Source organism: Salvelinus sp. IW2-2015, linkage group LG23, assembly GCF_002910315.2.
Source record: "Salvelinus sp. IW2-2015 linkage group LG23, ASM291031v2, whole genome shotgun sequence".
Lineage (NCBI taxonomy): Eukaryota > Metazoa > Chordata > Actinopteri > Salmoniformes > Salmonidae > Salvelinus > Salvelinus sp. IW2-2015.
This window is the reverse complement of record NC_036863.1, coordinates 36,467,084-36,490,786: the sequence shown is the minus strand read 5'-3', so window position 1 is coordinate 36,490,786 and position 23,703 is coordinate 36,467,084. Positions and strand designations below refer to the sequence as shown.

At 42.7% G+C, this 23,703-nt stretch overlaps 1 protein-coding gene and 3 non-coding genes across 4 annotated transcripts; 1 reads left to right on the top strand and 3 right to left on the bottom strand.

Annotated features, from left to right (window-relative positions):
- Positions 1 to 2,352: 2,352 nt before the first annotated feature.
- Positions 2,353 to 2,426, bottom strand: trnat-agu (transfer RNA threonine (anticodon AGU)). The gene has a single exon. It is a non-coding gene; the product is annotated as a tRNA-Thr (tRNA).
- Positions 2,427 to 2,808: 382 nt separating this feature from the next.
- On the bottom strand, positions 2,809 to 2,890 carry trnas-gcu (transfer RNA serine (anticodon GCU)). The gene has a single exon. It is a non-coding gene; the product is annotated as a tRNA-Ser (tRNA).
- A 377-nt stretch (positions 2,891 to 3,267) lies between these two features.
- On the bottom strand, positions 3,268 to 3,401 carry LOC111951216 (U8 small nucleolar RNA). Its single transcript, XR_002875576.1, has one exon. It is a non-coding gene; the product is annotated as a U8 small nucleolar RNA (small nucleolar RNA).
- Positions 3,402 to 15,102: 11,701 nt separating this feature from the next.
- Positions 15,103 to 23,219, top strand: vamp2 (vesicle-associated membrane protein 2). The gene is made up of 5 exons (XM_023968229.2): positions 15,103 to 15,456; positions 21,767 to 21,869; positions 22,121 to 22,279; positions 22,528 to 22,579; positions 22,713 to 23,219. Coding segments are annotated over exons 1-5 (333 nt in total). The 5' UTR covers positions 15,103 to 15,454; the 3' UTR covers positions 22,730 to 23,219.
- Positions 23,220 to 23,703: the final 484 nt, after the last annotated feature.

Here is a 23,703-nt window from a genome sequence, read left to right as displayed (position 1 = left end):
GTCCCGGAGGCACTCCTGCATTGTCTTGGCTGTGTGCTTAGGGTCGTTGTCCTGTTGGCCCTTCTCCCCGATTGCTCAGTTTGACTGGGCGGCCAGCTCTAGGAAGAGTCTTGGTGGTTCCAAACTTCTTCCGTTTAAGATKTATTTTATTTTTTTCACCTTTATTAAACCAGGAAGGGCTCATTGAGATTTGAAATCTCCTTTTCAAGAGCGTCCTGGCCAAGATAGGCAGCACCAAGTCATTACACAATTACAGACAGACAACATGAAAAACTACAAGTAATCTGGTAAAAACCATAGCATTCATAAGAGTATAACAAAATCATAAAACAGCAAATGAATAACCTTGACATGTATGGGAATCAGCCTCAAYCCTTCATCAGTGATTTAAAAACACAAATCGGGACAAGTTCTTCCAGTTTACAAGTATTTTGTAAGGCGTTCCAAGCCGATGGCGTAGAGTACATAAAAGCCCTTTTACCAAATTCAGTTTGGACATTTGGAACATTTAGCAGGATAAAGTTCTGCGAACGAAGAGAGTATGCATACATATTCTCTTCGTTCACTGTGTTCTTGGAGACCTTCAATGCTACAAAAATGTTTCGGTACCCTTCCCCAGATCTGTGCCTCGGCACAATCCTGTCTCGGCACTCTACGGACAATTCCTTCAACCTCTGCTCTGACATGTACTGTCAACTGTGGGACCTTATATAGGCAGGTGTGTGCCTTTCCAAATCATGTTCAATCAATTGGAATTTACCACAGGTGGACTCATATCAAGTTGTAGAAACATCTAAAGGATGATCAATGGAAACAGGATGCATCTGAGCTCAATTTCGAGTCTCATAGCAAAGGGTCTGAATACTTATGTAAATAAGGTATTTGTTTTTTATTTTGAATAAATTTGCTAACATTTCTAAAAAACTGTTTTTGCTTTGTCATTATGGGGTATTGTATGTGTGTAGTGTGATGATTTAAAAAAATAAACACGTTACAGCCTTATTCTAAAATGTAACAACATGTGACGTGGAAAAAATTAAGGGATCTGAATACTTTCTGAATTCACTGTATATAGTCATATTGATTGTGGTCAAAGGGCGCTCTCCAGTGGTGAGAAACAGAAAATGCACTATGCTAGAGTATTATGACTGGGAAATTGGTATGTATTATATGTTACTATTAAGTCACTACCTGTGCATAGTTTTTATTTATTATTATTATTTTTACTTTTCACCTCTGAGCAGTCTATGGCGCTGGATTTAGGCTTCCGTTTCCGGAGGAGTGTTTTCGAATTCCGGCGCTGCCATATGAGTTTTTGTAGCATTTCTGGCGGTGATCCTATGGTCATAGGTTCACTTATTCAATCGCTGTAGTATCATGTAAATATGTCGCCTGACGACTCCAATTAGTCGGCCGGTCTATATTCGCTACATACACCCAATCTAAAACTGCAATCATTGAAATTGTTAGGAGAAATAACGTAGCAGGTTAGGAAAAAGGGTTAGGGTTAGCGAAAATGCACACCTAACCACTCGTAACCAGCATTGGGCAACCTGTCATCAGCATCTGGCTCTGAGGAGCATTCCTCGGAGATGAGGCCTACCCCAAACTATTCAATAGAATTCCATATTGTATTCTGTCTCCGTTGTCATTCAGTTAAAGATGCACTATGCAGTAAATCCTAATTTCAGTTTGTGCGACAAAACAAGCAAGTGTGGTGAAACGAGTCATTGTACTATTTAAACCGCTGTGAAGTATATTTTCCACAACCCAAAATATTGCATTTTCGGCTCTTTAAAGCTGGTGTACAACATCGAACGTAAGACGCCAAAACAAACTTAAGAACGGAAAGCTTAGAAATAGCCCACATAGATCAGATCTTCTTAGATTTGCTTTCATTGAAAATGACAGATCCATAACCCACATTTCTATGTGAATTTGGCCAGATCGACCAAAAAGTTACATATTGCAGCTTTGGGCTGTACTTGATTGATCTTCATCCTGCAGCAATCGCCTGCATTGTGGGACGTTATATTGTCAACCAATCATTTGTGGTTTTGCAGATGCGTACACCACTCAAACGAGCCCCCAATCGCCGTGGCGTAGTGTTTGCAAGAAGCAATATGTTTTGGTAAATTAACATGATGAAATAACATATTTAACAGTGACAATAATATAGCTAGAGTATTTGACAACAAAAAAATGAAGAAATATAGATTGTTGAACTGCAAATATAGATTGTTGAACTGCAAAGCGCCTAGTACTCTACCCGACATTTGCATTTCTGTGAAATGAATTTGTGGCTGATACTTCATACACCCTTTATAACTCAATCAAGTGGATAAAGGTAAAAGGCACCGCTGAGATTCGAACTCAGGATCTCCTGTTTACTAGACAGGCGCTTTAACCATCTAAGCCACGGCACCGCATGCAACTTCGAGAGCGGAGTGTTTTTTTGTATGTTGAATTAGGTGCGAAGCTGATTCCGATTGTAGGTATTAATAGCATGCTATTTTAATGGTGACTAATTCATTTAGCCTGTAAATTAGTCAAATATAGAACATTTAATTCATGTATACAGGATTTGTAAGCCTGGTTGTATGTTTGTGATTAGGCCTACATTAAATTACATTTCACTATACAGCTCCGCATCCAAATATTATTTTCAAACATATCAAACACATTTTCTTAAATACTCGAGTAGAATTCTAGCTGTATGTAACATAACCAATACAACGGTTGTAACGCGTTAAGCGGCGAAATAAACTACTATTACAAATCTTCCATCAATGACAAAATCTCTTCTAACGACGAGGATGGGATTCGAACCCACGCGTGCAGAGCACAATGGATTAGCAGTCCATCGCCTTAACCACTCGGCCACCTCGTCACATATACAAACACTGTTCCAATACTATATTATGGAAAATACATCATACACAGAAATAATGCTGAGCATCAAATTTGAGCTGTCAACTATATTTCCCAATTCCCATTAGAGGTCAAATCTCCTGGTAGTTGTTGTGAATTTATTAGATTACTTGTTAGATATTACTGCACTGTCGGAACTAGAAGCACAAGCTTTTGGCTACACTCGCATTAACATCTGCTAACCATGTGTTTGTGACCATTAACATTTTATTTGATTTATACAGTATCACATTAAAAGCAGTATTTTGAAGACTTGCTCAACATACCTTTGARGACGGTGGGCATGCGCACAGAATCATAGGTTTACTTTCACARTAGTTATTACATCGTCAGCTAATCAGAACGGGATCATCGGAGTGTTGTAGTTCTCCGAAGATCAGGTGAGAATAATCATTTCTCATCAAATTCCATTCATCATTTTCTGATACTTCATTACTGAAGTAACAGGTAAGGATATACCTCACTGACGATACTTTAATTAAATGGCAGCAATGGTCAAGAACACGTGGCAACTAATTTTAGGTCATGGTTACAATATTACATTTTAGCCGATGCGGATACATTTCAAACCGTAATTCCATGTCAGCCCTACACAAATGTGTATTTTGTATCCCTATCGTTACATTTACGTACATGTCATGGAAAGTCAGTGTCTTTTACTTATTTGAGAATGCTTTGCGGCAAATATTAGCATAACCTCAGACCAACAGTCTTCCCATTGGTGCATACTCTGGTTGGTTTATTTACTTTTAAAGTGGCACGTTTGTGCTATCATCTTAATGACAACAACCTACAAGCAAACGTTTTGTGGTGAACTTTGTCCAAATGTTCTGTGTTATTTCGCTGAATAAATACAAAAGAGAACGATCGGAAATAAAATACCGTGACTGCTACTCCATTACTTACACCGCACTCGTGACAGCAAAGGTTTTCCGCTTTAGCAGCGAGTGGTTGCTGCTCCACGCGGCASAGAAGTAAAACGACATCACCACACCAAACAATTTACAAGACTGTGTTGCTCCAAAGAACATTGCACTTGCTTATTATTGAGACCGTGACAGAAAGAAACACTCAGAAAACCATTTCAACAGCAGGACTGTAGTACGTAGGCTAACCCATGCTGACCCAGTTGATTTCAATATGAATWTACCATCTCCCATCTGGTCCTAGCCTATTATCACTTTCTATCCAATGTAATGGAACACCATGCCAGTTTGAAGGATATGACGCTCCATCACTGTTTCATTTTTTATCTAGCCAGAGTTAAGTCATTGCAAAACTATTTTCAACAGAATTGATCTCTGATGAGTTAACCCTCATACTACCGACTGGGGTCATTTTGACTACATTGCCTTAGTTGGCTGCTTTGAGCAAAACTTTAATATAATAAAATCTATTCTAGGAGCATATTGTTTGTGAATGATCTTTATCCAGAGTTCACTTGAATTTCAACAATGTCAGGTACAGGCAGGGATGACTGGGGCCTTCAGCAAGTAAGACACAAGGTAAGATTCACAGATATAAATTCCCACTGTGCCCATGACAAAGTTGGCTGCTTTGAGCAAACTTGTATGTAATATAACCTATTCTGGGAGCCTAGTGTGTGTGTATGATCTATGTGGAATATTGTTGGATCATTGGCTTCCCTGAAAACAGGTACTGACAGGAGGAGCAATATGAGTCTGTCAGAGGTTGTCACGCTGATGGGGATGGTGGAGGCTTTGGTGGTCCAGTGATGTGGAGCTGATCTTGGACCTAGTGCCAGTAAGGTCGGTATTCACGGAGGTGGTAAGACCTCCCCTCCTTGATATAGAAATTCTTTGACTTCACTGCCTCTTCAATGGTAAGGTCCCTTGCACCATAGGGACACTTGACCTCCACCACTACTGTGGTGCCCACAGTCTGGTGAGGGACCCAGGTTCCCAGACCCAAAGCCCTGACCATCCCTGTAGCCATTTGCCTTGATGCCTCACCGGATGATCTGGTGCCCTCCTCCCCATTATCTGTGCCCCACTTTACAGATGACATCCTATCAAGCGACTGTGATCTGAGAACCCTTTTTAGCAGCAACGGAGAAACGCGCTTGGCCCTAACCACTGCTCCATAATTGCTGTCCGTCAACCTCCCTCTCCTCATAATGTGTCAGTTGGTGCGCTGGCCAACTGTTTCCTGTCGTATAGCCTCCTGCTGCTCCATCGACAGCGCCATGCCAGCCAGGATGCCTGCATGCCCCAGGTGCCCTTGTTTTTTTTAACAATGTCTAGTACAGAAAGGGATGACAGGGAGGGTAGCGGTTGTTCTGGCTCAGTTTCAAGGAGAGATGCCATTCCACTGAACCTGCCCCGGAGACGGTTCCTCAGCCGGGTCCTCCACTGACGTCACCTGGTTGGGCACGGCTGGCTTCCTCCACCCGCATTACACATCCGTACGGCCGATATTGTGAACCGCCAAAAAAGGCTGCATGGCGACACTTAAGGGCTCTACGGTGGCATTTGCATGTGGTAAAGAGAATCAAATCAAATGTTATTTCTCACATGCGCCGAATACAACAGGTGTAGACATTTCCGTGATATGCTTACTTACAAGCCCTTAACCAACAATGCAGATCAATAAATAGTTAAGAAAATACTTACTAAATCAACTAAAGTAAAAAATTTAATAAAAAGTAACASAATAAAATAACAATAACGAGGCTATATACAGTCGAGGTAATTTGTACATGTAGGTAGGGGTAAAGTGACTATGCATAGATAATAAACAGTGAGTAGCAGCAGTGTAAAAACAAAGGGGGGTGTCAATGTAAATAGTCTTGGTGGACATTTGATTAGTTATTCAGCAGTATTATGGCTTGGGGGTAGAAGCTGTTAAAGAGACTCTTGGACCTAGACTTGGCGCTCCGGTACTGCTTGCCGTGCGGTAGTTGAGAGAACAGTCTATGACTTGGGTAACTGGAGTCTTTGATCATTTTTTGGGGCCTTCCTCTGACACCACCTAGTATATACATTACCAGTCAAAAGTTTGGACACACCTACTCATTCCAGAGGTTTTCTTTATTTTTACTATGTTCTACGTTGTGCGGCTGCTTGGCCATGGTGACCAATTTCATAAAGCTCCCGACGAACAGTTCTTGTGCTGACGTTGCTTCCAGATGCAGTTTGGAACTCTGAAGTGAGTGTTACAACCGAGGAYAGACRATTTTTACAAGCTACGCGTTTCAGCACTCGGCGGTCCCATTTTGTGAGCTTGTGTGGCCTACCACTTCGCGGCTGAGCCGTTGTTGCTGCTAGACGTTTCCACTTCACAAAAACAGCACTTACAGTTGACTGGGGCAGCTCTAACAGGGCAGATATTTGACGAAGTGACTTGTTGGAAAGGTGGCATCCTATGACGGTGCCACGTTGAAAGTCACTGAGCTCTTCAGTAAGGCCGTTCTACTGCCAATGTTAGTCAATGGAGATTCCATCGCTGTGTGCTAGATTTTATACATCTATCAGCAAAGGGGGTTGCTGAAATAGCTGAATCCACTTATTTGAAGGGGTGTCCACATACTTTTATATATATAGTGTACATTTAGTGTGTACATATAGTCCACACACACACTATATATATAAATATATTGTGTTTTTGTGTGTACAAGTTTGAACACACCTACTCATTCCAGGATATTTCTTTATTTTTACTATTTTCTACATTGTAGAATAATAGTGAAGACATCAAAACTATGAAATAACACATGGAATCATGTAGTAACCAAAAAAGTGTTAAACAAATCAAAATATATTTTATATTTGAGATTCTTCAACGTAGGCACCCTTTGCCTTGATGACAGCTTTGCACACTCTTGGCATTCTCTCAACCAGCTTCACCTGGAATGCTTTTCCAACAGTCTTGAAGGAGTTCCCACATATGCTTAGCACTTGTTGGCTGCTTTTCCTTCACTCTGCGGTCCAMCTCATCCCAAACCATCTCAATTTGGTTGAGGTCAGGTGATTGTGGAGGCCAGGTCATCTGATGCACTTACGTTCGGATGCCGAGCAGTTGCCATACCAGGCGGTGATGCAACCAGTCAGGATGCTCTCGATGGTGCCGCTGTAGAACTTTTTGAGGATCTGGGGATTCATGCCAAATCTTTTTCGTCTCCCGACACTTTGTTGGTGATGTGGACATCAAGGAACTTGAACTCTCGACTCGCTCCACTACAGCCCTGTCGGTGTGAATGGGGGCGTGTTCGGCCCTCCTTTTCCTGAAGTCCACGATCATTTATTTTGTCTTGCTCACATTGAGGGAGAGGTTGCTGTCCTGGCACCGCACTGCCAGGTCTCTGACCTCATCCCTATTAGGTGTCTCATTGTTGTCGGTGATCAGGCCTACCACCATTGTGTCGTCAGCAAACTTAATGATGGTGTTGGAGTCGAGCTAGGCCACGCAGTCGTGGGTGAACAGGGAGTACAGGATGGGACTAAGCACGCTCCCCTGAGAGGCCCACGTGTTGAGGATCAGCGTGGCAGATGTGTTGTTGCCTACCCTTACCACCTGGGGGCAGCCCATCAGGAAATCCAGGATCCAGTTGCAGAGGGAGATGTCTAGCCCCAGGGTCCTTAGCTCAGTGATGAGCTTTGTGGGCACTAAGGTGTTGAACGCTGAGCTGTAGCCAATGAGCAGCATTCTCACATAGGTGTTCCTTTTGTCCAGGTGGGAAAGGGCAGTGTGGAGTGCGATTGAGATTGCATCATCTGTGGATCTGTTGGGAAGGTATGCGAATTGGAGTGGATCTAGGGTTTCCGGGATGATGGTGTTGATGTGAGCCATGACCAGCCTTTGAAAGCACTTCATGGCTACCGACGTGAGTGCTACGGGGCGGTAGTCATTTTGGCAGGTTACCTTCGCTTTCTTGGGCACAGGGACTATGGTGGTCTGCTTGAAACATGTAGGTATTACAGACTCGGTCCGAGAGAGGTTGAAAATGTTAGTGAAGACACTTGCCAGTTGGTCCATGCATTCTCTGAGTACATGTCCTGGTAATCCGTCTGGACCTGTGGCCTTGTGGATGTTGACCTGTTTAAAGGTCTTGCTCACATCGGCTATGGAGAGTGTGTTCACACAGTCGTCTAGAACAGCTGGTGCTCTCATGCATGCTTTAGTGTTGCTTGCCTCAAAGCGAGCATTTAGCCCGTCTAGTAGGCTCGCGTCACTCGGCAGCTCGCAGCTGGGTTTCCCATTATAGTCAGTAATAGTTTGCAAGCCCTGCCATGTCAGAGCCGGTGTAGTAGGATTCAATCTTAGTCCTGTATTGACACTTTGCCTGTTTGATTGTTCGTCTAAGGGCATAGCAGTATTTCTTATAAGCGTCCGGATTATTGTCCCGCTCCTTGAACGTAGCAGCTCTAGCCTTTAGCTCAGTGCGGATGTCGTCGATGCACTTATGGATGAAGCCGGTGACTGAGGTGGTATACTCCTCAATGCCATTGGATGAATCCCRGAACATATTCCAGTCTGTGCTAGCAAAACAGTCCTGTAGTGTAGCATCCGTGTCATCTGACCACTTCCGTATTGAGCGAGTCACTGGTACTTCCTGGTTTAGTTTTTGCTTGTAAGCAGGAATCAGGAGGATAGAATTATGGTCAGATTTTCCAAATGGATGGCGAGGGAGAGCTTTGTATGTGTCTCTGTGTGTAGAGTAAAGGTGGTCTAGAGTTTTTTTTCTTCTGGTTGCACATGTGACATGCTGGTAGAAATGAGGTAAAACGGATTTAGGTTTGCCTGCATTAAAGTCCCCGGCCACTAGGAGCCCGCTTCTGGATGAGCATATTCTTGTTTGCTTATGGCCTTATACAGCTCGTTGAGTGCTGTCTTAGTGCCAGCATCAGTTTCTGGTGGTAAATAGACGGCTACGAAAAATATAGAAAAATATAGATGAACTCTCTTGGTGTATAGTGTGGTCTACAGCTTATTACCTCAGGCGAACAGTACCTTGAGACTTCCTTAATATTAGACATCGCGCACCAGCTGTTATTTACATATAGACACACAGCACCACACCTCGTCTTACTGGATGTTGCAGTTCTGTCCTGCCGATGCACAGAAAACCCAGCCAACTGTATATTATCAGCGTCGTCGTTTAGCCACGACTCGGTGAAACATAAAATATTACAGTTTTGAATGTCCTGTTGGTAGGATAGTCTCGAATGAAGCTCATCCAGTTTATTCTCCAGTGATTGCACATTGGCCAATAGAACAGATGCTAGAGACGGGTTACCCACTCACCGACAAATTCTCACAAGGTACCCCGATCTCCGCCCCCTGTACCTCCGTCTTTCCTTCACGCGAATGACAGGGATTTGGGCCTGGTCTCGGAGAAACAGTATATCCTTTGAGTCGGACTCATTAAACAATTATCTTTGTTCATTTCAAGGTGAGTATTCGCTGTTCTGATATCCAGAAGCTCTTTTCGTTCATAAGAGACAGTAGCAACAACATAAGTTACAAAATAAGTTACAAACAATGCGGGGGGAAAAAATAGCACAGTTGGTTAGGAGCCCATAAAACGGCAGCCATCCCCTCCGCCGCCATTATGACTGCAGGTCACCTATAGAGACCTACCAAGACGAAGGATGTTATGTGTCATATGCTTTTCAATTAATGACTTTGAACACCTTGAAATGCATTAGTTGAAAGAAATGTGCTATATGAATAAAGTTTGATTTGATTGATGACATTACATCTGTAGAATATTTAATAAACTGTCATTTTCACATGAGGACAAGTGCAATTTTAATTGATAACCTGGGATTTTATCATTTGACATTTCAATCATATAGTGGAATGGATCTCATAAATCAAGACCGTGATGCATGTACTACTCCGAATAAATAAATACGGTGTCTTTGAAGATTTGTCTCTGGTCATGAAACTACAATACAGGCTGGATGTCTAAACAAAGTCCATTCTGAATGTAAATAGATTTTTTGATTCATTCTCATCAATGACAACATTCCAGAACTGAGTTATCACTCATCGAAGTCTGGTATTCGGGGTAATCTGATTAATAATGATATATTTGATTAAGTGTCTCTTTCCTTGTAGAATGTTGACAGATGTATAGAACACATTGTATTACTAAAATGCTCAAACCTTAACTCAATACCTAAACTCAACGACACAGCATAATCTKTATCTTATGCTGGCCCTGACCAAACTGGTAAGTTGCTCCTCACTTCTCCACTTGGCCAGACTTATAACGTTAGTGGTCTTCTCCACTTTAAATGCTCTTATGCTCACCCTTGAAAAATGCCATAAGGTCTGAAATGGACACCAAAGTCATCATACTGTGCAAACAATTATATCTAGGCTAATTATTTTTGATCTTCTGCTCTAGCTAGCTAAATTGTAGTCAGTGGTTAGCTAAGACAAAGAAGAGGGACATAAGAAGTTCATGGATTGGATACAGACAATGTACAAACAATTATCTAGTTTAAGTAAAACAAAATATTTTTTTGATCTACTGCTCTGCTAACTAGCTACTTAAAGTGTAGAGGGACATAACAAGTTCATGGATTGGACACAGAAGATCACTGAACGCACTGGTGAAGGGTACAGTCGCTGACAGTGTCAGCCATAGATATAGAATTAGAATATAATTTTTTGTCTTGCTGAGTGAAGTCTTCTCTGTTGCTAATTAGCATTTTGAATTTTTGAGAGTAAATTGAGGAGAATATATTGATAAATCTCACCTTGTCCGAGAGAGAATCACATGGTTATCAAAACGTCAGGCCAGGGTAAGCCTACACCAAACACAGACCTTAAATTAAGTAGTTGTAATATCCCAGACGCAAAAATGAATAGTGGCAAAATGATTGAAACCATTACTGGGTTTTACCGCTAGGTTTATGGGTATTATGTCGTGTTTACTGTGCAGTACTATGTGGATGATGGCTTCAAGACGAAGTTGGTGAAGAGCAACTGCAGAAACTTCCAGTCGACTGCAATCAAAAGTTCATGCAGTCGATAGGTAGGCGAAAGTCAGAAAAGTGTTATCCCCTTTAATGCGACACACTTTGAAAGTCGTTGACCAACGATGGTCACCGACTTGACAAAAGTGATCCGCTCGAAAGTGCCCAATGTAATGTGTAAACGATGTGGAATTGGAGCAAACTGGAGTGGGCGAGTCATCTACAGGTACGACAACACAATTAAACAAATATGGATAGAGATTTTTGCATTTCCGTCTTCTGTAACTTCTTTCGACATCTATCCAACATATTAGCCCAACGCATGATACATTTCTGGAATCCTCAAGAGGGTTCCTAATCACACAGACAAAAAACACACTGCCCTATCCCATCTGGACAAGAGGATTACCTATGTAAAAATGCTGTTCGTTGACTGTAGCTCAGCATTCAACACCATAGTACCCTCCAAGCTCATCATTAAGCTTGAGGCCCTGGGTCTGAACCCCGCCCTGAGCAAGTGGGTCCTGGACTTCCTGACGGGCTGCACCCAGGTGGTAAAGGTAGGAAACAACCCCTCAGCTTCGCTAATCCTCAAAGACCCACAAAGACTTCAGGGAACAACAGAGGGAGCACCCCCCTATCCACATCGACGGGACAGCAATGAAGAATGTAGAACGCTTCAATTTCCTCGGCATACACATCACTGACAATCTGAAATGGTCCACCCACACAGACAGTGTGGTGAAGAAGGCGCAACAGCACCTCTTCAACCTCAGGAGGCTGATGAAATTTGACTTGGCACCTAAAACYTTTACAGATGCACAATTGAGAGCATCATGTCAGACTGATGTCTTGAGATGATGCTTCAATATATCCACATAATTTTCCTGCATCATGATGCCATCTATTTTGTGAAGTGCACCAGTCCCTCCTGCATCAAAGCACCCCCACAACATGATGCCGCCACCCCCGTGCTTCAAGGTTGGGATGGTGTTCTTCGGCTTGCAAGCATCCCCCTTTTTCCACCAAACACAACGATGGTCATGATGGCCAAACAGTTCTATTTTTGTTTCATCAGACCAGAGGACATTTCTCCAAAAAGTACAATCTTTGTCCCCATGTGCAGTTGCAAACCGTGGTCTGGCTTTTTTATGGCGGGTTTGGAGCAGTGGCTTCTTCCTTGCTGAGCGGCCTTTTAGGTATAGGACTCGTTTTACTGTGGATATAGATACTTTTGTACCTGTTTCCTTCAGCATCTTCACAAGGTCCTTTGCTGTTGTTCTGGGATTGATTTGCACTTTTCGCACCAATGTACGTTCATCTCTAGGAGACAGAACAGGTTTCCTTCCTGCGTGGTCCCATGGTGTTTATACTTGCGTACTATTATTTGTACAGATGAACATGGTACCTTCAGGCATTTGGAAATTGCTCCCAAGGATGAACTGAGGTCTTGGCTGATTTCTTTTGATTTTTCCATGATGTCAAGCAAAGAGGCACTGAGTTTGAAGGTTGGCCTTGAAATACATCCACAGGTCCACCTCCAATTGACTCAAATTGTGTCAATTAGCCTATCAGAAGCTTCTAAAGCCATGACATCATTTTCTGGAATTTTCCAAGCTGTTTAAAGGCACAGTCAACTTAGTGTATGTAAACTTCTGACCCACTTGAATTGTGATACAGTGAGTTATAAGTGAAATAATCTGTCTGTAAACAATTGTTGGAAAAATTACTTGTGTCATGCACAAAGTAGATGTCTTAACCGACTTGCCAAAACTATAGTTTGTTAASAAGAGATTTGTGGAGTGGTTGAAAACAAGTTTTAATGACTCCAACCTAAGTGTATGTAAACTTCAGACTTCAACTGTATATACTGTATTCTATTCTACTGTATCTTAGTCTACGCCGCTCTGACACTGCTCATCCATATATTTATATATTCTTAATTACATTCCTTTACTTAGATTTGTATGTATTGTGTGTATTGTTGTGAAATTATTAGATATTACTTGTTAGATATTACTGCACTGTTGGAGCTAGAAACACAAGCATTTCGCTACGCACGCAATAACATCTGCTAAACACGTGCATGTGACCAATAAAATTGGATTTGATTTGCCTAACTGCATGGGGTCTCTAATGTAAACTGGATCTCATTCCTCCATTTGGAAAGCCTATAAGATTGTCCCACTTTAGCTACTCAATGCTGTCCTAATTTAGCTAGCTATGGTTGGTAAAGCGGGACAAAAAAAAAGATTTACTGAATTGAAACATAATATTGCCAACTTTTTTTWATGTGTTTTGATGCACCAGTATAGTATACACATTCACATCAGAATTTGGCAATCTTAATTCTTTTTGACAGATTTCCAGCCTTAACATCAAAACAGGAAAAAGCCATGTCACTGATTTTAAGAAATCCTCTTTTATATGCACTTCAATACCGAAGGGACTTTTTGTAGCAGGTTAGGAGAATTTAAGCAGCATGTTAGAAGAATTAACTTAGCAGGTTAGAAGACTGAGGTTAAGGTTAGCAAAAGAGTTACGGTTACGGAAAATACTCTCCTAACCTGCTACTAAAATCACTTTGTATGGAAATGATGTGAAAAGAGTGTGGGTGCGTTCGAGCAGATCACTTTTGTCAAGTATGGAGATAAAAATTGTCCGATTTGCGCCTACATGTCTACTGCATGAACTTTACAAAAATCATGTGGTCAAAGGTCATGAGGTTTTGACTGCAGTTACTCTTCACCAACAGCTATCGCCTGCATTGTGGGTGACTCTATTGTCAACCAATCATTGGGGTGCTTTTGTTTGACCCACGCCAACGTGACCAAAGAGATGACTGAAACAGGAACCAATTTTGCAGCGATTCATTCAGTGGAATGAACCTAATATTTAAGTCTCTCCCTCACTAATTGATTGTACAACGTACACACCAGAGGAAGCTGGCGGGAGGTGCTATAGGAGGGCGTGCTCATTGTAATGGCTGGAATGGTCTAAAGTTGGTTGTATTAGCCGCGTTCATTTGTTAGTTGGAACTAGGAAACTCTAAAATGTCCGACTGGTTGAATGCAGSACGGTACGTGTATAACTACAACCATTTAGCATGTCGGAAATGTCAAAGTTTCTAGTTCCGACTAGAATGTGAATGCGACATTAGGCCTACCATTCAAACGCCCTGTGTCCCCCATGATTTTACAATGTGCTCCCTGTTGGGTTTACGCCGAGTTCACGTGCTAGTTGGAACTAGGAAACTCGGAGATGTCCAATTTGCCAATTGGTTGAACGTGGCACGTGTATAACTACAACCATTTCTAGCTGAAATTCCGGAGTTTTCTATTTCCGACTACTGCGTGAACGCGGCATTAGAACAATATTTTTGATTCTCTTGTCAGAATAAGAAATAAACGCATCAGGATTAAGATGTGCCAGTTTATATGATGTCCCACTCTTTCCGAATTCACTCTGCGTTTTCTTTACCATGATTTTTTCTTGCACAACCAATTAATAGTGTTACCATGTTGGGTTGGTAGGCTTCAAATGTTGCCATTTGGAATGTTCATATCCTATGGGTAGATGGAAAATCGAAATGATCGGGAATAACCTGCAAGTTTCAACGTGAGGCTGGAGTTTCACCCCACCCCCTTTCAAGGAACGCCATTTTGTTGACGTTTCATCCACCTCAAACGAGTCTTCCACCAACAAAATGATAGTAGGCTACTGTGCCCTTTCAACTAATCGCATAGGTTTTCAATTACATAGTTTAATCCCGTTATAATTTATATGGATTTCAAAACTGATCAACCCCTGCTAACACTTGACAGTACATGGACACACTGCCATGTCACAGACGTGCGATGCGGGATCCTTGGGACGTCCATACCCCGCCATTAAAGTTGAAATGTAAAATGGTTAACCTAAGGGTTAAGGTTAGGTAAGGGTTGTACGTAGTGTTAGGGTTGTAGGTAGTGTAAGGGTAGGGGTTAAGGTTAGGGTTTCCCACCATTTTCAATAGGTCATATCTAGATGGGACACAGTTTTTGTCAAATTTAAGTCAAACGTAGATTTTTATTTTATTTTAGCTAACCCTCACCCTTTTCCTAAATGTAACCTAATTTTCCTAACCGGTTACGTTAATTCGCCTAGCCTGCTGCGTAAATTATCCTAAACCGAAAAGACAAAACCCTTTCAACCTGCGGCTCCCTGGATGGCGAATGACGTCATCAAGCCATCTTTGTTCTCCTTACCCAAGCGTCTGTTTATTACTTGTTCATTACAGTAGTGACACAGAGGAGACCAGCGGTAGCTGAGTTATTATACAAATACATTGGCGAGGTGCGGCATAAAATAAGCGCACGAACTGAGAAAAAGTGAACATTTACAACGGGGGCATAAAATCAACTTGGTGGTAATTATTATCACTCCCTCCTATTGAAAACGCCAGAAGAGTGAATCGACTGAGAGGGAGCGAGAGGGAAAAAGAGCGCTGAAGGCAACCCACTCAACAGCCACTTATTAGGCAAATACATTCCAGTCGGACTTGCGTAGCCTGCATTAATAAACCACCATAAGAAATGTGAGTATCACACTGTTGCCTCTGTGTGACGTTTATTTTCTTTGTGTGCCTGTTGTTATGTCTAGGCCTATGTGTATTTATTTATCCGTGGTCGGTGGGTAGCAGAATGCAAGCCTATTTGTTGTTCAGAAATGATTTTCGAAAGGAAATTAAATGAACCATTGTCTCCAAGGCATATAGGCCTATTGCATTTTAATCGTGCGTCAGGGTTAAAGAACCCTATAATTACAGGATAATTGTGTTGATATACTGTTGGATGTTTATTTATGAACATTTACTGACAATACACATAGGCTAAATAGCATCCAACATTCGCCTATAGTCTATTCCATAGGCGTCGAATAACGGTTAGGCGACTCTTTGGTGGTTGGCCCCTGTTGTCAGCCACATTTCTTTACGAAATATTCAGTCATGTTGGCTAGTTATGATGAGTTGGTTATATTTATTCAAATTTAAAATATATATGTTCTTATCATTGAAATTGGACACGCACGCCTTTTCTCCGGATTTGACTGGTTTGATTTGAATGGGTTGACGTCYGTGTATTCGCCTGAATATCCATTTGAAAATTGRAATTGGAATTGAAAGTAGAAACCTACAAATATTTAATTTGCTTATTTGAACGTATGCATTGGTTTCTGCCACAGATGAGTGTATAGGCCTACGGCTAAATATACACGTATCATAGGCTAAGCAACTTGGACCTAATAACACATTTTCTTTCCTTCAACATGTTGAACATCTTATTAGAGAAGCAACAAATCCATATTATCTTGGATGTAATGGATGTAGTAGGGTAGACTATTATTAGCCATATTGTGGGCTACGTGATATTGCTAACCGACTGTGGGGGTGGGGGTAACTGACGCTCATATCTGTCGATGGTCAAGCAAGGACGGGCAATTAMATGTAGCCTATTTAATTTGATGATTCAAGGGTACACCGGGGATGTGGCTGTTTCCGCTCCTTTCCTTGAAAAGCTATACCATGTTCCGTCGTCTGAGGTTGTTTTTGTTTAGCGACTGCTAGGCTACAGGAGGCAGGTGTTTCACTGCCAGGGAAGATGGCCGTGGCATTCTTTTCTCTGTCGATTCGTGCATACAAACAAGCTGCTGAAACAGACAGCATCTCATTGAGGCCAGGCAACAAATGTTAGCGTTACATCGTCAACATGCTGTTGATAAACGGATGTAGCCATATACATTTGTATCCTATTTCTCACTGTAATGCCCGCGATAAACTGGCGGTGTCATTGATTTTAGACGAAATTGAGGACCACCCTCACCCTTTCAACAAATATGAAACCCCCTTTAATAAAATAAAAAGCTAAATGCATTAGGGAAATTTTGGGAACCACGCAAAGCCGGTGCCAGCACTGGACAGCGCTGCCTGTCGCTGTCTTCCCCAACAGTGCTGAAACAGACTTGCAGACTAGAGTCCACTGTTTTTGTGGCTATGGTGTGTATGCGCGCTGTCTCGTGCGTGAGAGACGATTTGTAAATGCTTCATCAGAATGTTTATGGCAATCGGCCATATACAGCCCAATAAAGCAGGGAAGAAAGACGTGATTAATGTTGTCGCCTATTAATAACAAAAGGCCGATCGTGGTGTCTGTATAATAATTAAGAAGAGCATGCGAGCTGTTTTCAAAGGGAATAAGACCATTTTACTGGCCAATGTCTTGACAAGGGACATTTTTTTCCACCGTGTTGGTGGAGGACGTTGCGAGTGTGAAGTGGGCCTTGCGCTGGGTTCCCCCCAGACTGCTGTCGACACTCCATTACTCTTATTTGAAAGCATACACAATCCATTTCGTCGTGCCCTTTGAATATGTTCCCCGTCACTGTGCACACACACACAATCCGCCCTCTTCTTTTATCTGAGGCCCCGAGAAAACAATGTGGGGAATGATGTACAACACACACTAGGGGAGTTGCCAATAACGTCCTCGTCCATCGTTCATCTCGCGTTTGCTCGCTGCACAATGACGATGGCCTCTTCCGCAGGGAAGGTGAAAGAGTCTGGGTAGGATTTGGCCTCTAAAAATGTAATTGTTGTAATCGACATGAGAAAGAACACTACCGTCCTAAACATCAACATAATGGAGGCTCCCAGTAGAACACACACGATTTGGGTAGCATAATGATTCATGTGGCAAGATGACTCAACCCATCAAATTAGTGTTTCCAGACAGCGCTTGCTTTGGACTGACAAATGCAAATGAAAMCGTGAGTGTACAGAAGGATTTGTAGCCACATGGGGATTAGCTCTGTGTGTCACGGCCTGTGACCTTTATACAGAGTTTTGTCTCACTCTGCTGGAGGAAGTGGGTCACTACAGGCAGGAGGCAACCTCAAGATGTAGTTGAGAAACGAGATTGAAAGCGGTTCATGGTCGATGCTGTGCATTATTTACAACCCACTTATCCTTAAGTTGTGAACCTATGATAGTACTATAATGAAAAGGCTACAGACACTTAAAATGAAATACCAAGTTAAGCTTGATACTCACTCTCACATACAGTATGTAGGCTAAAGATATGATGAACACTAGTACATCACTAAAGCCTGAATCCATTTATAGTACGTGAACTATAAATGGGGGTGCAGTTACAGTTACATGACTATTGCTCTACATGGGTGCTGGAAATACTGGAGGGACACAATACACTCCATTACCACACTAAGACACAAAAGGATTTCTCCTCATTTTATGGAATTTACAGTAATGCTGTACATTAAAGATCATGCAGTGATTTTATTCTCAATATTAAATCATTTCTGGATAACAATTGTGAAGTTGTGAAATGATGATAATGCCCTTTAGAGTAACAGCTGTTTGAATAGACCGCATGAAATATCAGCCTGTTTTTGGTGGGACAGAGTTTTGGCCTGCCTGGTGACATTCCCCAATTTGTAAGTCGTTCTGGATAAGAGCGTCTGCTAAATGACTTAAATGTAAATGTAAATGTATATACGTATGTTACTCCATGGTCCACGCAGTGAGTTGCTAACACAGCTCAGCTCCGTGGTCCACACATGAGTGGTACTAACACAGCTCAGCTCCGTGGTCCACACAGTGAGTTCTAACACAGTTCAGCTCCGTGGTCCACATAGTGAGTTACTAACACAGCTCAGCTCCGTGGTCCACACAGTGAGTTACTAACACAGCTCAGCTCCGTGGTCCACACAGTGAGTTGCTAAACACAGCTCAGCTCCGTGGTCCACACAGTGAGTTGCTAACACAACTCAGCTCCGTTGTCCACACAGTGAGTTGCTAACACAGCTCAGCTCCGTGGTCCACACAGTGAGTTACTAACACAGCTCAGCTCCGGTGTCCACACAGTGAGTTCTAACACAGCTCAGCTCCGTGGTCCACACAGTGAGTTACTAACACAGCTCAGCTCCGTGGTCCACACAGTGAGTTACTAACACAGCTCACTCCGTGGTCCAACACAGTGAGTTACTAACACAGCTCAGCTCCATAGTCCACACAGTGAGTTACTAACACAAATTCAGCAGGACTAACAGAGCAATGAGGGCATGCAAAGGAAGGACTACCCGGCATACTTTCCAGTAGAAAAGGACTAACCGGTAGGCTTTCCAGTAGAAAAAGGACTACCCGGTAGACTATCCAGTGGAAAAAGGACTACACTGTAGGCTTTCCAGTAGAAAAAGGACTACCCGGTAGGCTTCCAGTAGAAAAAGGACTACCCGTAGGCTTTCCAGTAGAAAAAGGACTACCCGGTAGGCTTTCCAGTGGAAAAGGACTACCGGCAGGCTTTCCAGTGCCTTTACATACACTGCTCAAAAAAAATAAGGGAACACTTAAACAACACAGTGTAACTCCAAGTCAATCACACTTCTGTGAAATCAAACTGTCCACTTAGGAAGCAACACTGATTGACAATAAATGTCACATGCTGTTGTGTAAATGGAATAGACAACAGGTGGAAATTATAGGCAATTAGCAAGAAACCCCCAATAAAGGAGTGGTTCTGCAGGTGGTGACCACAGACCACTTCTCAGTTCCTATGTTCCTGGCTGATGTTTTGGTCACTTTTGAATGCTGGCGGTGCTTTCACTCTAGTGGTAGCATGAGACGGAGTCTACAACCCACACAAGTGGCTCAGGTAGTGCAGCTCATCCAGGATGGCACATCAATGCGAGCTTGGCAAGAAGGTTTGCTGTGTCTGTCAGCGTAGTGTCCAGAGCATGGAGGCGCTACCAGGAGACAGGCCAGTACATCAGGAGACGTGGAGGAGGCCGTAGGAGGGCAACAACCAGCAGCAGGACCACTACCTCCGCCTTTGTGCAAGAAGGAGCAGAAGGAGCACTGCCAGAGCCCTGCAAAATGACCTCCAGCAGGCCACAAATGTGCATGTGTCTGCTCAAACGACCAGAAACAGACTCCATGAGGGTGGTATGAGGGCCGACGTCCACAGGTGGGGGTTGTGCTTACAGCCCAACACCGTGCAGGACGTTTGGCATTTGCAGAGAACACCAAGATTGGCAAATTCGCCACTGGCGCCCTGTGCTCTTCACAGATGAAAGCAGGTTCACACTGAGCACATTGTGACAGTCTGGAGACGCCGTGGAGAACGTTCTGCTGCCTGCAACATCCTCCAGCATGACCGGTTTGGAGGTGGGTCAGGCATGGTGTGGGTGGCATTTCTTTGGGGGGCCGCACAGCCCTCCATGGGCTTGCCAGAGGTAGCCTGACTGCCATTAGTTACCGAGATGAGATCCTCAACCCCTTGTGAGACCATATGCTGGTGCGGTTGGCCCTGGGTTCCTCCTAATGCAAGACAATGCTAGACCTCATGTGGCTGGAGTGTGTCAGCAGTTCCTGCAAGAGGAAGGCATTGATGCTATGGACTGGCCCGCCCGTTCCCCAGACCTGAATCCAATTGAGCACATCTGGGACATCATGTCTCGCTCCATCCACCAAGCCACGTTGCACCACAGACTGTCCAGGAGTTGGCGGATGCTTTAGTCCAGGTCTGGGAGGAGATCCCTCAGGAGACCATCCGCCACCTCATCAGGAGCATGCCCAGCGTTGTAGGGAGGTCATACAGGCACGTGGAGGCCACACACACTACTGAGCCTCATTTTGACTTGTTTTAAGGACATTACATCAAAGTTGGATCAGCCTGTAGTGTGGTTTTCCACTTTAATTTTGAGTGTGACTCCAAATCCAGACCTCCATGGGTTGATAAATTTGATTTCCATTGATAATTTTTGTGTGATTTTGTTGTCAGCACATTCAACTATGTAAAGAAAAAAGTATTTAATAAGAATAGTTCATTCATTCAGATCTAGGATGTGTTATTTTAGTGTTCCCTTTATTTTTTTGAGCAGTGTATTTTCAACAACTAGGCCTAATGGTAGATTAATCTAGCCTATAGTCAAGGTTTAGAAAAAAGAACAAATGCATTGAGATCGTAATGGAAATAAAGATACCACATTCAGATAGTTTGATGAGAAAGAATGAGTTAMTGTACTCAGTTGTAGATGGTCAAAATAGATGGTCAGAATAGATTGATAGGACCAGACATGTAGTAATTGCTTCAGGACTTTTGATTGTCGTCCATTAGTTTCCCCTTAGCACAGCCCTAACAATGCCCAGCTGAGGGTTGTAGGATAGGATGTTGTCTGTCAGATAGTATATGCAGAATATATGGGTTGTGGTCATCTTGACGTTTTCTTGAGGAGGATGCAGTTAGGACAGATAGCTTTTATTTGTRTTTTTCTTGTCTTGTAAAACATTTTATTTTTGGCGTTATTTAGAGCATMATTTATCAATTTATTCAGCTTTTTATTCAGCTTTCAGATGTAGATGCCTTCTTGGGACATAGAATGTGATGGTTTGAATTCATTCAGAACAGCTTTGAATGTGCTTTAGTAGTGTGTGTTATGGATACAGTTGGAAAGGGCCGGAAGCAAAGCGGATACGCATAATTGTATTTCATGCTTGGTGTATCCTTTTATCCAGGCCCTTTTAATTCAGTATTTGTAAACCATTCAGTCTGTTGTTGAGGCTCATTAAAGAGAGATATTCTGCCTCCTTTTCCAATCATTCAGTTATCATGAAGCTGTTGACTTGATCCAAACCTATAACGTTGAGATTCTACCTCAGTGAGTACTGTGACGGTGGATAATTCCAATCAGCCATGATTTGATAGTAACTTGTCTTTACTTCTATGTACCAAAGGGACAGGTTGGCCTATTTAGTAGATGCGTGCATTACTACACGGTCATTCATACGTCATTGAAGGTGAATAAACTGACGAGTTGTGTTTGATTGACAGGTCTGCCCCAGCTGCCGCCGGCGCCCCCGCAGATGGAGCGGCGCCCCCTCCAAACCTCACCAGCAACCGCCGTCTGCAACAGACACAGGCTCAGGTGGATGAGGTGAGGAACATGCAGACACATTCACCTTGCATTACACACATACTGACCCACAGAAATATCAGAACCTTCTTCACACGTTGTGAATAGTCACAAGCCAACATGGACTGGATGAATGCATGTCCAACACACTTAGGTCAACAATCAATACATTGTGTAAATATACTGTGGAGATAACACACAGCCACTCAGTCTGAGTTGATTGAGGGATTTAMCCTGTCCCTGTTTTCGGCCTGTGTGTCTGCCCTCCCCAGGTGGTGGATATCATGCGTGTAAACGTGGATAAGGTTCTGGAGCGTGATCAGAAACTGTCAGAGCTGGATGATCGGGCCGATGCCTTGCAGGCTGGAGCCTCACAGTTCGAGACCAGTGCTGCAAAACTCAAGAACAAGTACTGGTGGAAGAACGCCAAGGTAAGGGCTACATTGAGATAGATAAAGATGTACTTTGGTCCACATTTATTCATGATAAAGGCTTTCAAGACGAATGTTAGCACATAAATTATAGCTCATGATTTACCGCATGTCCCATCCTCCCTGTTTTACTACCTCTCCATGTCCAACTTCATTTTGCTGGACACCAGGAAGAGTAGCTGCTGCCTTGGCAGCAGCCAATGGGGTTCCATAATACATTCAAAAATACAAAAATCTGCTTCCTCTAGATGATGATTATCCTGGGGCTGATATGTGCGATTGTCCTCATCGTCATCATTGGTAAGGGTCACACCCACACTCTCCCTGCCGTGGCAGTTTGAATTAAGATATACTCTGTGCTTCGGTATTAGTCTTTTTTCTCACCATCCCTTTCTCTCTCTCTTTCTCTCTCTCTGTTTTTCTCTCTCTCTAGTCTACTTCAGCACCTAAGATGAGTGGCTCCTACCCCAGTCTGCACTTGAGACTGCCCGCTTCCTTGCAACAGAAAACCCTTCAAATCAACAACAAAAATTATCCACTGATGATGAATTAATTAAATTGCTCCCCAAATAGTCTCAATATGACCCTGCCCAGAACCCCCTGAACCCTCTCAGCCCCCGCTTCCACCGCCTCACCTCTGGACCCCTGTCAATATTCGTCCTGTGAGTCTGTGGCACTGCCTTCTTTGTAAATACTTCCTGCTTTTCTAATCCGTCATTCATACTCAGAACCCAATACTTGTTGTGATTGTTACYGATGACAACGACAGAAAAGAAAATGATGACCCTGGCGATAATTGTTATATACCAGATATGAAATATATATATAGTTCTTTGTAGAATTTTATTCTGATATAATGTTTTTGTAGGTTGTGTGTGGGTGTGCGTTTTGTATTTTTTAATTTTTGTATTAATTTTACTTATGCTTCAGATTTGAACTACTGCCTATTAATCAGAGTGTGTATATCTTGCACGTTCTCTCTCACTGTCTCTGCCTGTCTCTGGCTTTCTCTGTCTTGCTCTGTCTCCCACAGAGTATAGGTGCATCTTTGCACAGTGGAGTTAGTCTTCTTTAACCGAGGTACTTAATCAATATTCCCATCCTGTTCTCCATCTTTTGCTTCTCTCTCTCTTTTTCTCTTTCTCTCTCCTACACCCTTTAGCCATACTGTCTCTTTAGAATCCTTTCATCCTTCTCTTTCTTTCTGTCTCTCTGCCTGTTTCTCTTTTCCCAACCATGTACCTTCTCTCTATTAACTGCCAATGGAATTGGACCAATGTCTGTAGATGTTTTTTATTTGACTTATTTAGTGTCTTATWTCGAGAACATTCCTCCATTGCTGTCTAGTAAAAATGCTGTCAGTGTAGCACATGTATGTGTAAGTATCTTTAAAAAAAWATATATGAAGTGACCATAATTATTAT

What these genes read in the sequence shown, in the direction of transcription:
- vamp2 (XM_023968229.2), top strand. An exon ending in CACAGGCTCAGGTGGATGAG is followed by an intron (nt 21,870 to 22,120) that starts GTGAGGAACATG and finishes TGCCCTCCCCAG; the next exon opens with GTGGTGGATATCATGCGTGT. An exon ending in ACTGGTGGAAGAACGCCAAG is followed by an intron (nt 22,280 to 22,527) that starts GTAAGGGCTACA and finishes TGCTTCCTCTAG; the next exon opens with ATGATGATTATCCTGGGGCT.